Source organism: Corylus avellana, chromosome ca7 (genome assembly GCF_901000735.1).
Source record: "Corylus avellana chromosome ca7, CavTom2PMs-1.0".
Taxonomy (NCBI): Eukaryota; Viridiplantae; Streptophyta; class Magnoliopsida; order Fagales; family Betulaceae; genus Corylus; species Corylus avellana.
In genome coordinates, this window is record NC_081547.1 from 7,083,539 (window position 1) to 7,096,349 (window position 12,811).

General features: G+C 33.7%; 1 protein-coding gene across 1 annotated transcript; it reads right to left on the minus strand.

The window, feature by feature from the left end:
- Positions 1-6,155: 6,155 nt before the first annotated feature.
- Positions 6,156-8,455, minus strand: LOC132187356 (cathecol O-methyltransferase 1-like). Its single transcript, XM_059601647.1, has 4 exons — positions 8,001-8,455; positions 6,800-7,110; positions 6,619-6,683; positions 6,156-6,530 (listed from the first exon to the last, which is right to left on the minus strand). The coding sequence occupies exons 1-4, from the start codon at positions 8,429-8,431 to the stop codon at positions 6,234-6,236; spliced, it is 1,104 nt and encodes a 367-aa protein (XP_059457630.1). The 5' UTR covers positions 8,432-8,455; the 3' UTR covers positions 6,156-6,233.
- Between the last annotated feature and the right edge of the window lie 4,356 nt (positions 8,456-12,811).

The window sequence follows — 12,811 nt, forward strand, 5'->3', positions numbered from 1 at the left end:
AAAAGTGCTATTACATTTAACCTTTTTTTTAGCTCTTCCAATCAAATATCTATTTTACATTTTTTTTTTTTTTTTGGCTAATCCAATGTAAGAGCTTTTTTAAACATTTGAAGAGTTATTTTAGATAAAAGTAATATTTGGCTCTTCCATTAAGAATGCTCTTAATGATTAATCTCTACAAATGAAGAGAGAGCAAGCCATTATAGGTTTTGCTGCTATGACGTGTAACCCAGCTTCTACTATGCTACATACGATCGAGCTTAATTCGAACACCCTCTCCCCACATATATATGACGGAAACCTTCTTTAGAAAATTGTGATTGCGATGCATGGCATGAACACATAATTTTTAGTTAAGTGAACTGGTTTTTTATTATTCCGATACTTAATTAATCATGACGTAATTTAATGTAAAATAACTATGGTCTCACAATTTACTTCTCTCCAACATTATAGGGAGACTATTTAAAATTTTTAAACAAAGTACATTAACTGCCCATATGTATTCAAGAAACTGTGTTGCTGGAGCAAACTGCTCTAGCCCTTTGATTTTCTAATGAGAAGCATATCACTACTATCTTCAAAAAAAAATACCCATCATCAGCCATATAGGTATTGAATTCAGTAATTCTAAAAAAATTCTATTCGTATGCTTACTGACATCATTACAGGCTCATATCATATCAAAGGGTGAAGATAAATAGCAGCACGCCGGCAAAATTTTTTTTTTTTTTTATAAAAATATTAAAAAAAAAATTTGCTGCCTGGCGTGCTCTAAATCACGGCTCCATATCAAAACCCTTAGATTTTCCACCTAGCTAATCTTACTATTATGACAAAGATGATACAAAATTCAAAAACTCTCTAGAATGTTATGCCCTACATGCACCCCTAATTAGCTGGGACGGCCACCAATTAAAATTTTCTAATTCCACTTCAATATTTCAAAGCTATAGGATAAAAGGAGACAAAACAAAACCCTAACCTATTTTCTCACCTAGGCGTTCCCCACTAGCCACCCTCTCCTTTCTTATTTCTAACAAAACACGCATAAGCCTTTAGACCCCATAGCAAAATTCAACCGGCCCTTCTCTCACAAATACTCACTTTCTCTTGAAAAATCATCTCACACTACAAAAATTTCCACTGTTTTTTAAAAAAAAACGTCACTATTCATAAAATAATGACATTTGAATAGTATTACTATTTACGTGCGAATAGTAACGTGTGAATGGTAACACTATTCACACATCACAATTCGCACGTGAATAGCGACGTGTGAACAATAAAACATCTCAAAATTTAAAAATATTGGCACCCAAAATTTGCGTTTAAAACAACCAACCACACATAAAAACTTCAAAAAAATTTCACTTTCACCCACTTACATAAAACTTTTTTTTTTTTTAAAAAAAAAAGGGGGAAACTTCACTAAGCCCCCCTAAAGTTCCAGCCGATTTGACAAACACCCCCTGAATTTTCAAAACTCTCACTTAGGCCCCCTAAACTTTGGTTTGCTCTCACTTTGGACCTTTTTAACGTTAAAGTCAAATAATTTGACTTTTTATGCCCATTTTACCCTCACCTCAAAACTACACCGTTTTGTGTCCTAAAACTACAACACTTACCCAGCCCAAAACGACGTCGTTTTAAACATTAATGTTTTTTTTTATTATTATTATTTAAACAAAAAAAAAAAAAAGCAAAATATTAAAAAAAACAAAAAAAGGAAATCGGAGCCACCCCCTGGCCAATCTAGGGTTGGTAAAACCACCCATGGCCAAAGGGGTGGTCCGTCCTGTGGCCAAAAAAAAAGAGGTCCGGGTGCATTTAATAGGTGGGGATAGGTATAGAGTGGCCGAAACCACCCTAACCCCTTGGACCACCCCCAAATGCACCCAATCCCCCCCCTTTTTTTTGGCCTTTGACCACCCCCAGACCGGCCAAGCGGTGGCTCTAGCCACCCCCTTGGCCAAAAATGAGGTGGTTCGGCCACCCCATTTTGGCCAAAAGGGTGGCTGGAGCCACCCCGATTTCGTCATTTTTTTTTTTTGCTTTAAATAAAAATAAAAAATTAATGCCTAAAACGACATCGTTTTGGACTAGGTAGGTGTTTTAGTTTTAAGGCACAAAACGGTGTAGTTTTGGGGTAAGGGTAAAATGGGCATAAAATTTGACTCTAACCTTGAAAACTACCAAAAGGGTTCAAAGTAAAAGCAAACCAAAGTTCAAGGAGCCTAAGTGAGAGTTTTGGTAATTCAGAAGGTGCTTGGCTTACTGAAATTTCCCCAAAAAGATAATAAAATAAAAGAAAATAAAAAACACACATGGCTGCCGGCAGCCACACCTAGGGGAAGGGGTGGCCCGCAAGCCACCCCAAAGGTGGCCAAGGGTGGCTCGTGGGCCAACCGTAAGGCAGGGGGTGGCCCGCTAGCCACCCCAGCCCCCACACCCAACAAACCAGCAGCCACCCCTCTAATTTTTTTTAAAAAAATTTAAATTATATTTGATTTGTTTTATTTTTATTTTTAAAAGAAAATTAATTTGATTTATTTTTGTTATATATATATTTATTTATTTTGGTAAAAATTAATTTTTTAAAGGGTTGTGACGTTTGAATAGTGCAAAATGGCACCTTCTAAAAGGTACCGCTTTGCTCAAAATGACACCATTTAATACCGTTTTGCACTGTTCAAACGGCATTAGCCCAATTTCTAGTCTATACACTTTTTGTCATTTTGAAAAAAAACACTATTTGAACGTCACTAGACAAATAATGATGTTTTTAAGGCCAAAAACGTCATTATTTATGAGTCATTAAACATCAAAATTTTTGTAGTGTCACCATATTGCAAGAAGAAGATTCAAAGCAAGTTTAGTCAAAGATAATTTCATACGTACGTTTATGTTTCTTTTCTATTTATTTTTGAAAGTTTTGGTTGCTTTGTTCTTCATTTGAATGTTTTATGGATTATTTCTTCATTTGTGTGATTTAGTTGGATTTTCAGACCTTTTTTGTAGTGCTTTTTCTATTTTTGAAAGCAAAATAAGGCAAAAATTTGTTTAATTGTTGTTGTCCAGAATAGGAACATAAAAGCATTTGAAACACCAACCGATAATATTTTAATAGGTTTTAATATATATAATAGACAAAACCTTTCTTAGAGTGGCCTAAAATTACGAACACATAATTTTTGGTGAGTGAACTGTTTTTTATTATTATGATATTAGGATAAGATATCAACATGTGGCGTCACTTAATGAAATTTAGTTTAGGAATACTATGCCCTAGCTATAATATTTGATGATACAAATATATGGGCCATGATACATAGATTTTCCACCTAACCACACTATTATGAGAAAGATGATACAAAATTCAAAAACTCTCTACAATGTTATGCCCTGGCTACATGCACGCCAAATTAGCTAGGACGGCCGCCAATTAATTTTTCTTTTTTTTTTTTCTAATTCCACCTCATTATTTCAAAACCCTAGGATAAAAGGAGACAAGACAAAACCCTAACCTATTTTCTCACCTAGTCTAACCCCATCTCCTTTATTATTTCTAACAAAACATGCATAAACCTTACACCCCATAGCAAAATTTAGCAGGCCTTTCTCTCACAAATACTCACTTTCTCTTGAAAAATCATCTCAACACTAGGGGAGAACTAGAACTTTTAATTTGGAAGGACAAAATTTTAAATATAGGGCAGCAAAAATCAAATTTTAAAGGTTTATTTTATAAAAAAAGTACATATATATTTAAAATAAAAAATAAAAAAATTTGGTAGGCCTCAGGTAGTCCCACCCCTGCTCACCACATTGCAAGAAGAAGATTCAAAGCAACTTTTGTCAAAGATAATTTCATACCACGTGAATGTTTCTTCTCTATTTATTTTTGAATTTTTTGGTTCATTTGTTCTTCATTTGAATATTTTATGGATTTTTTTTTTTTTCATTTGTATGATTTACTCCAATTTTTCAGGCATTTTTTGAAAGTGCTTTTTTCTATTTTTCAAAGTAAAATAAGGCAAAAATTTGTTTGATTGTGCAGAATAGGAACATAAACATTTTTGAAACATCGACTAATAATATTTTAACATGTTTTAATATACATATGGATTAAACTAAAAGAAATGGTCTTATGTTTTAACTTATTTGAATGTTTTATGGGAAAAAAAAAATTCCGTTTATGTGATTTACTCGATTTTCAAGCATTTTGTGGAAGTGCTTTTTTTCTTCTTTTGAAAAAAAAAAAAAAAAAAAAACGATTATTGTGCACAAAAGGAACAGAAATGCTTCCAAAATACCAAAGAGATAATTAAGCATTGAACTTGATGTGAGAGTATTTATTTAGAAGTTTGATATGAACACAACACAAACCCAACTCATGGCCAACTTCTCTCCTATGTGTAAAAAATAAATAAATTTTAAACCAAACAAATTGTCTTTTTTCTCAAATTTTCAGAATCCCAAAATCCTCTTTATCATTTTTTTTTTTAAAAAAAAAAATGACACGTAGGAGAGAAGTTGGCCATAAGTTGGATTTATGTTGTGACCTTAACATTTTCCATTTATTTAATTGCATTAAATGTTGAGTGAAATATTTTGTTTTATTTTTTATTTATAAAAAAAAATATTTTGTTTGTTTTTGTATGTATTTTTTTTTTTTTTTAATGTTCATAAGCATATGGGTTTATTTGTTGAGATATAATAGGGATCACACTAACAATATTAGAAACTCTGAATAATTTTATTTTAATGCTTTGATAATTAAAATTCAGGTTTTCTTCTTACTATTTTTTTCTTTATACTTTCTTTTTAAAATTTTGAACTACTAATATAGGAACAAAGATTTTAACATGTTTTAATCTATTGACTATAAGGATTAAACAAAAATTAAGGGTCTCATGTTTTACTTCATTTGAATGTTTTATGAGAATCATTTCGAATTTATTTAAGGGTTAAATATCTTTTTGCCCCTTGTGGTTTAACAACTTTATTTTTTGTGCTCTAGAGTTTAGTTTTTATCACAAGAGGTACCTTGGGTTTACATAAAAATTGGAGATAATACCTCCATCTAATTTTTGTCCAAAATTTGACAAAAAGCCATATCAACACCATTAAAAAATCAACACATGTCCATATATTAATTAAAAATACAAAATAAAAATTATAAAATTATAAAATAAAAAATAATAATTAAAAAAAAAAAAAGGCAAAGGAGCCACCCCTTTGGACAACATAGGGTGGCTAGCCACCCCCGGCTGGAGCCAACCGGCCTTACTAGTTTGAGGTGCCCGAACCACCCTAGGTGCAAAAATGGGGGTGGCCGAAACCATCCCAAGGCTGTTGGGGTGGCCAACATCCTCAGTATACGGTCCAACATCATGGCTGCCTCGGGGTTCTTGGTTGGCATCTGTTGAATAGTCTATGAGGGGGAGAGCTTTGCTCCCGAACCCGCTTTTGCTAGGATTTCAAAAACACCAAGCTCGACCACGATCGCATGGTCATGGGCAACACAAGGGAGGTCGCCACCTGCATTGCATACGTGAAGCTCTCTTCGATCTTCATAATGAATTTTTGGGGTCGATTTCTTCCTTTAGAGAGGCCATTAATGTAGAAACTTGGAGTGAAGTTTAATTGATTTATAAGCCGTAAAAAGGTGGTTCTAATTCTGCCACGCAATGAGCATCAAATCCTACATGTTGATACATGATAAGTTTGTTGTCACATTATTTTTCCATATTGTACACAATAGAACTGTCGTTATATTTTACATTTAATTGATTCATGATTTGTACTTGTAAAGATGCTGATTTGGATTCATGGAGTGTCATAAATTCATTGCCATCAACATCCAATTATGAATGTATTACATTTAGACATAATTTATGTTTTTTTTTTATTATAATAAATCGGGTGGAACAATTTATCTCACAGATACAAAAAAATTTATGTTTTTTATGTTTTAAATGGAGGATTTTTTTTTTTTTTTTTTTAATGTCTGTCAACTTTATAATTTATGGCAAAATGATTAGCAAATGTAATCTGAATAATGGTGTCCAACTATAAATAATGCATTTTCGTATTTACAGATGCAGATGTAAATATTGCTAACAACCACATTCGCATCCGCATTTTCACCCTTAGACTGTAAAATTTTTTATTTGAAGGTTCAAACGAAACACATGATACATTTCCTAGTATTTCAATAAGCAAGCAATCTACTTGAAGAACTCCATAACCCAAAAATTACAGACAAAAGATTCATATTTGATGCCACTAAATCCTGCTTTAGTTGCCAAGGCCATGAACTCTGCTTCCGTCCTTTCCTTCCCTCCTGGGTTTTGAGTCATCATAAGCACATCCATTTGACAGTTGCTCTGCACACAAGTGCTAATCTCAGGCACAATCGGAAGAACTGCATCCACAACAATCACCTTTCCATCATTTGGAGTTGCCTCGTAGCAGTTCTTCAGCAGCTTCAAGCACTGTTCATCACTCCAATCATGGAGAATCCACTGCCAAAAGTATATACATATATCCAAATTATAACACCATTTCTCTTCAACTCATACACAAAAAAGTACACAAATCAATAAAACCCACCTTCATAAAAATGGCGTCCCCCTTAGGAACGCTTTCGAACATGTCTCCCCCGACATGTTCTACACCTGCAACACAAATAATTAGCACCTCTCTTTATCCCCCCCCACACACATATACATATAGCTTATGAAGAACATTATATATATATATATATATATATATATACAAGAAGAGCGCAAACCAGGATAATGTGGGGCATGTTGAATAACATGGGGCAAATCGAAATTAATGGCCTTGATATGGGGGTATCTGGAAGTGATCAAATTGAGGGTGACTCCTAGACCGCCACCGACATCAACCAATTGGTTGACTTGTTCAAAGCCTTTGTAGGAGTGAAGGATGTTCTTAATAACAATGGTAGTGTGGTTGAACATGGCTGTGTTAAAAACCTGGTTGAACCTGGGGTCCAAGCCGGGATACTCGAAGGCGTGCGTGCCATGAACCCTGTTGAATGGAATTCCTCCCTCAAGAACTGCATCTTTCAGTTGGGACCTATCAATGAATTCGGTTTAGATGCCATATTTGATTCATTTGAACACTATACAGACTACAGTGTTGGTATTATTATTATTATTATTATTTTATCTAAGCATATTTTCCATGAACTTAATATAATTTTATATTGATGCTTTAACACGACTCTAATTAGATACAGCTAAACTATCATTTATCCCAAAAGCTTAAATTTATAGGAAGAGATAAATTTAATCACTTAATCATTACTTTTACACCCCCCCCCCACATCCCCTCACGTGTTGACTCAAACTTCATTTTAATGGGTGAAGCCCAACATGTGAAATATTTAATTTTAATAAGGTAAATTGACGGAGTCAAGATTTGATTCCAAGACCTTTGGCTCTGATATCATGTTAAATATATTGTTAAATGTATATTGGAGAGCGGAAGAAGGGGAGAGAGAGAAGAGAGAGCGGAAGCATAAAATGAACTACATTTTATATTCTCTTCTATATTATGATATGTTTACATAGCTCTCTAAATCCTAAAATATGTAAGACAACATAATAAACTAAAATAATATCAAATATTCTAAAAGATACACAAACACAAATTGATACCCCTAGTTTAATCCACGATAAAAAAAAAAATGCTAGCTCTTAGCTAGGCCGAATAAACTTTTTTGAGGGACCCGGTATGTACCACTCACTATTAAGGATAGCCTAGTGGAAAATTAGAAAAAAAACAAAGGATATATATATAGCCTAGTGGACTGGATCACTTTGCTCCACCCATGTCCCATTTTAAAGCAATTATCAAGGAGGATAATTTAATTTAAAAAAAGAAAAGATAAAGAGAAGAATGAAGTTATAACGTACCATGAAGAAATAATTGAGGATCGGAGGTGAGGGAAATAGAAAACATACCAGCTATCTATGAAGACCTTGTCTTGAAGCAAGGCCATGAAAGGTCCCAAAGAGACACCATCTTCATTGCTGACGAAGTGTTTAGACATGTGAGAAAGACTGTAAAGCCTCTTGAAAGATCCTGATGAGTCATTAGCGACCACAGAGCAACACAGTAGAGAGTGGGTGGCCAACATCCTCAGAATACGGTCCAGCATCATGGCTGCCTCCGGGTTCTTGGTGGGCATCTGTTGTACAATCTGCGAGGGGGAGAGTTTGGCTCCAGGACCCGCTTTTGCTAGGATTTCAAAAACGCCAAGCTCGACCGCCGATCGCATGGCCATGGGCAAGACAATGGAGGTCGCCACCTTCATTGCATAGGGGAAAGTGTTTTCTTCTTGTTGATCATCCCCATCAAGAGTTTTTGAGGCCGATTTCATTAGAGAGGCCATTGTAGAAACTTGAAGTGAGTTTAATCAATTAGTAGATTTATAGGCATTGAATGATTAAAGTGGACACCGAATATGGTGGAAAAAACGTGCAATTTGTCTTTACATTCCATTATGTTTTTTTTAATTGCTAATGGGAATACACGTGTTACAGACTTCGACCTATATACGAGTCTATGTCACTATGACAACCTCGGGATCTTTCTCTCCTGTAACTGTTTTTGGGCTACCCAAAGGCCCAAATGTGTTAAAGGTTGATTTTTCTCACTCTCAGGTTCTCTCTTTTCTCGTTGCTGTCTGAATTTCTTTCCTAGGTTGATTTTTCTGATCTGTATCTTGCTGTAAGCCTGTAGTTAGGAAATTTGTTGAATGATTTTAAGGATTAAGCTTCTTGCTAAAATACCAATTAGATGTTTGAGGATATTTTGTGGATTTCTGAATTGAAGTAGAAATTGGAAAAATAATTCATGCTTGTTTCGGTTTTCCCCTGCCACCGAATCCACTCTTGCACCCTTTTTCTGTTGATTTTGGCTTTTATGTTATGACTAGGGTGTATTATTATTATTATAATTAAGGGTTAAATTCACTTTATCCCTTGAAATTTTAAGGGTTTTTCAATTCGAACCCCAATGTTTAAAAATTGGCAATGTACTCTCCTAATGTTTCAAAAAATTTCAATTCAGACCTTCTGTTACTAATTTTCGTAAAATTTGATGGAAATCTATGAAATTACGTAATTACCCTCGATGCTTTTTTTTTTTTTTTAATTTCCATCTAATTAAACCGAAATTAGTAATGGAGTTATGGAGGATCTAAATTAAAAATTTTTGAAACATTAGGGGGTACATTGCCAATTTTTAAACTTTTGAGTTCAAATTGAAAAACCTTTAAAACTTCAGTGTGGTAAAGTGAATTTTCTCCTATTATTAAAAGTTCAATTTGATGCCTTAGGTTGATAAAAATACTGAAATAAAAAGGCTATAGTTAAATCTTATTAACTTTAATGTAAGTTTTGATCATAGTATAGATTTTTTTTTTTTTTTTTTTAACAATGCTTCGTCTTTATTTATTTCATAAAAATAGAGCATGTTAATCTAACAAAACAATAACATAAATACAATGAGAAATTTCTTTAATGCAAATCTGATTTATGCTTTGTTTAATTCAAAGAATGTTACCGTCTCAATCAGCTTCTAGATCTGCAGGATATTCCGGCCAATCACATCCCTAACCACTGCTTGATCCATTAGAACTTTCTCAACTAGACAGTGATTTCCTTGTTTTTTCATTTTCGAGACAAACGCATTCCCAAACGCAATTTTCTTCCTTGCCTCTACCATTAATGACAATTTTTTCATATGTCTGATAATTCATTCATCATCGATCAGTGATTTGCTCTTAGAAAAAATTCAGAGAGAGAACGAAAGACAAACCCAAGATTTAAGATCACTACTCTTAAGGCTTTGTATAAACAAAACCTTAAGAAATGATTAAAAGGAAAACCTTAAAAAATAAAAAAAATAAAAAAAAGACGCTTCACCTCGTAGATTACCACTGAAAGCAAATTTAAAGAGAATACAAACAAAAATCCATGCAAAGCCTACGTGATACTCATCAGTGTTATTAAAAAAAAAAAAAAAAAAAAAAGTGAAGAGGTGGGGTCTTCCCTCCTCTTAAAAGATTCTCTAGCGGCTAAGATTTAGAGTTGGGCATCAATCTTGAATATGCGATCAAGTTTGCAAACAACATCGTCACACAATTAATTATATATTCTAACATAATATATATAGTAGTCAAATTACGTTGGTTTTTTTTTTTTTTGTTCAATATTTCTTCATGTCAAACATCTAAACCTTAAATAATAATAATAATAATAAATAAAATAGTAACACTATACATTCCATTCTATTCAATCTCTCTTAATTCCTAATTTTTTATTCTAGTCTTTCTATTATATATTCTTAAACACACAATTAAAGATTAAAGTTGGCAGATGATTATATGCGTAAAGTAGGACCAGTCACCAGGGGGATTCTAATACTTCAACTTAGATTTTAGTGCATCCTCTTTTGGGGGACCCCCAAAGTTAAGACGTCATTGCTTACCTCAAACCCTTCATTATTTAACAATTCAATATGTTTGGTAATTAATTGCTCTGTAATTGTTCTTAAGGGATAGCTCAATCGGTTGAAGACCACGCATTATGAAGCGAATGTCCCTAGTTCAAATCCCCCTCTCCCCCTCTTGTGTAAACATGTCAAAAAAAAAAATGTTCTGTAATTTGTTAATATAAAAAGGATAACCCATTTATTTGGTTCTTGAAAAATATTTTTAAATTCTAATTTAATGTGTAAATTTTAAAAAAAATCATGATCAAGTCTTCAATCAACATACACTCTAGCAATATTTAAGTTATCTTATCTATTTGACTAACAAAAATAAATGACATGCCAGGTTAACTTCGTGCTTGACAATTGATCATGTGGTTAGTAGTAATCCACTTGAAAAAGTTTTATAGTTAATTACCTCATGTGACAATGTTTTTTTGGTGTTATGGCTTGAGATAACATTAATTAAAACAATAAAAGTTTATATATGCGATGTGGATATTTAGCCATTTGACATATGCCATTGTATTTAAAATTCTATTGTCAACAAACGGGTCTAGTTGTGTTCTATTAAATCATTTGACAAAAAAATTATTAAGTTTTAGGGGTTAAATTAGAATTTTATATAGTTTTTAGGGACTAAAAAAAATCCTGGTTTTGGTTTTCAAACACTCTACCAGACACCAGTAGTATGCCAGTATTTTAAAGGTTAATTAGATTGTCCTCTTTGACCACGTGAATGTCATTCAAAAGGGTTTATATCAAGAACAAGAAAGTGAGATTTATTTAATCAAAAGAATCCCATCATCAAAAAAGATACTTTCACCCAAGGATTTAGATCGTCATGACTACTTTACATATATATATATATACCATGTTTTAACATGTGCTTAATTATGTTTAGTACGTAGAGAAAGAAAAACGTTTTCTAAAAATAAGGTACCTTTCAAATTAAATAACGTATAGACTAAGGGTCTGTTGAGAATTGCGATTTTAATAAGTTCAATTTTAAAAATTGCGTTTTTGAAATCGCATCGCAAAAGCATTTGGTAAAATATGTTAAAATGTTTTGTTATTAAATATTTGTTATGCGAAATTATGATTTCAGTTTAAATTCATGCTTTTTCAAATAAGCACCGCTAGCATGTTCATAGAAATCGCATATTTGTTTTTTTTTTTTTTCCTATTTTAGATTAAGCGTTTTTTAAATTGTAATGTCAAACGCCTTACATTTTAAGATATCTTTTAAAACACAAATTATTCTTAAAAAATCGCAATTTCAAACGCACCATAATTGGTGCAAGACCACCTATTGGGACACAATGAACAAAAGGTTCATTGTGTCCCAATACACACAAAAAAAAATTAAACTTACCCTAAGTTCCTAAGCCAACAGTCGGACAGTCACCATGGAAAAGAGAAAAACCTCCAACAGCGTCCAATGACTGACTCTGTGAGTAATCTCAGCTTCTCTCTTTCGTTCTATACTCTTGCTTCTTCTTTTTTCCCCCTCTTTTTCTCACTTTTCTCTCACCATTTCCTTCCCCTCTTTCTCAAAACCTGTCTCTCAGTCTCTAATACTCACTTTTCTTTCCTTTCTTTTTTCCTGAGTTGACCAGGTAGATTTTATAAGAAAGGGAGAAGATGAATAGAGGATTTGAAAGGTGAAGCGTTAGGTGTGACTTGAAAACCAAGCACGCAGTTCAAGGTCACGTGTGAGACAAAGAAGCTATGTTTGGGAAGAGCTAGGCCCGGCACTGTAGCTGGAACTGACACGTGACAGCATAAATTAATTTTTTATCTTATTATTTAAAAAAAAAATAAAAAAAATGGTGGAACTGGATGGTTCCAGCCCGCCCTGGCCAAATGGTGTATGGACCACCCCATTTTTGGCCAAGGGGTGGCCCCGGGTGATCTGGGGTGGTCGGACCTCGCGGGCCAGGGGACCACCCCCCAAACAAAAAAAAAAAAAAGGGGAACTGCATTTGGGGTGGTCTGGTGGAGTTGACCACACACAGTCATCTGGGGGCCCCCCCCACCCTCATTAAAATGGGTGGTCCAAACACCGGAAAACCAATTCAGTCAGTTGCCTCTCCCTTTTTTTTTTTAAAAAATATTTTGATTTAAAAAAAAAAATTAAGATAAAAAACCAATTTCTACTACCACGTGTCAGTTGCCAGCTACAGTGCCAGGTCTGGCTCTTCCCAAACATAGCTAGAATGGCTTGGAAAAGTAGTGGAATGCATCTGGCATCCATTATAAGAGAAGCTGCGTA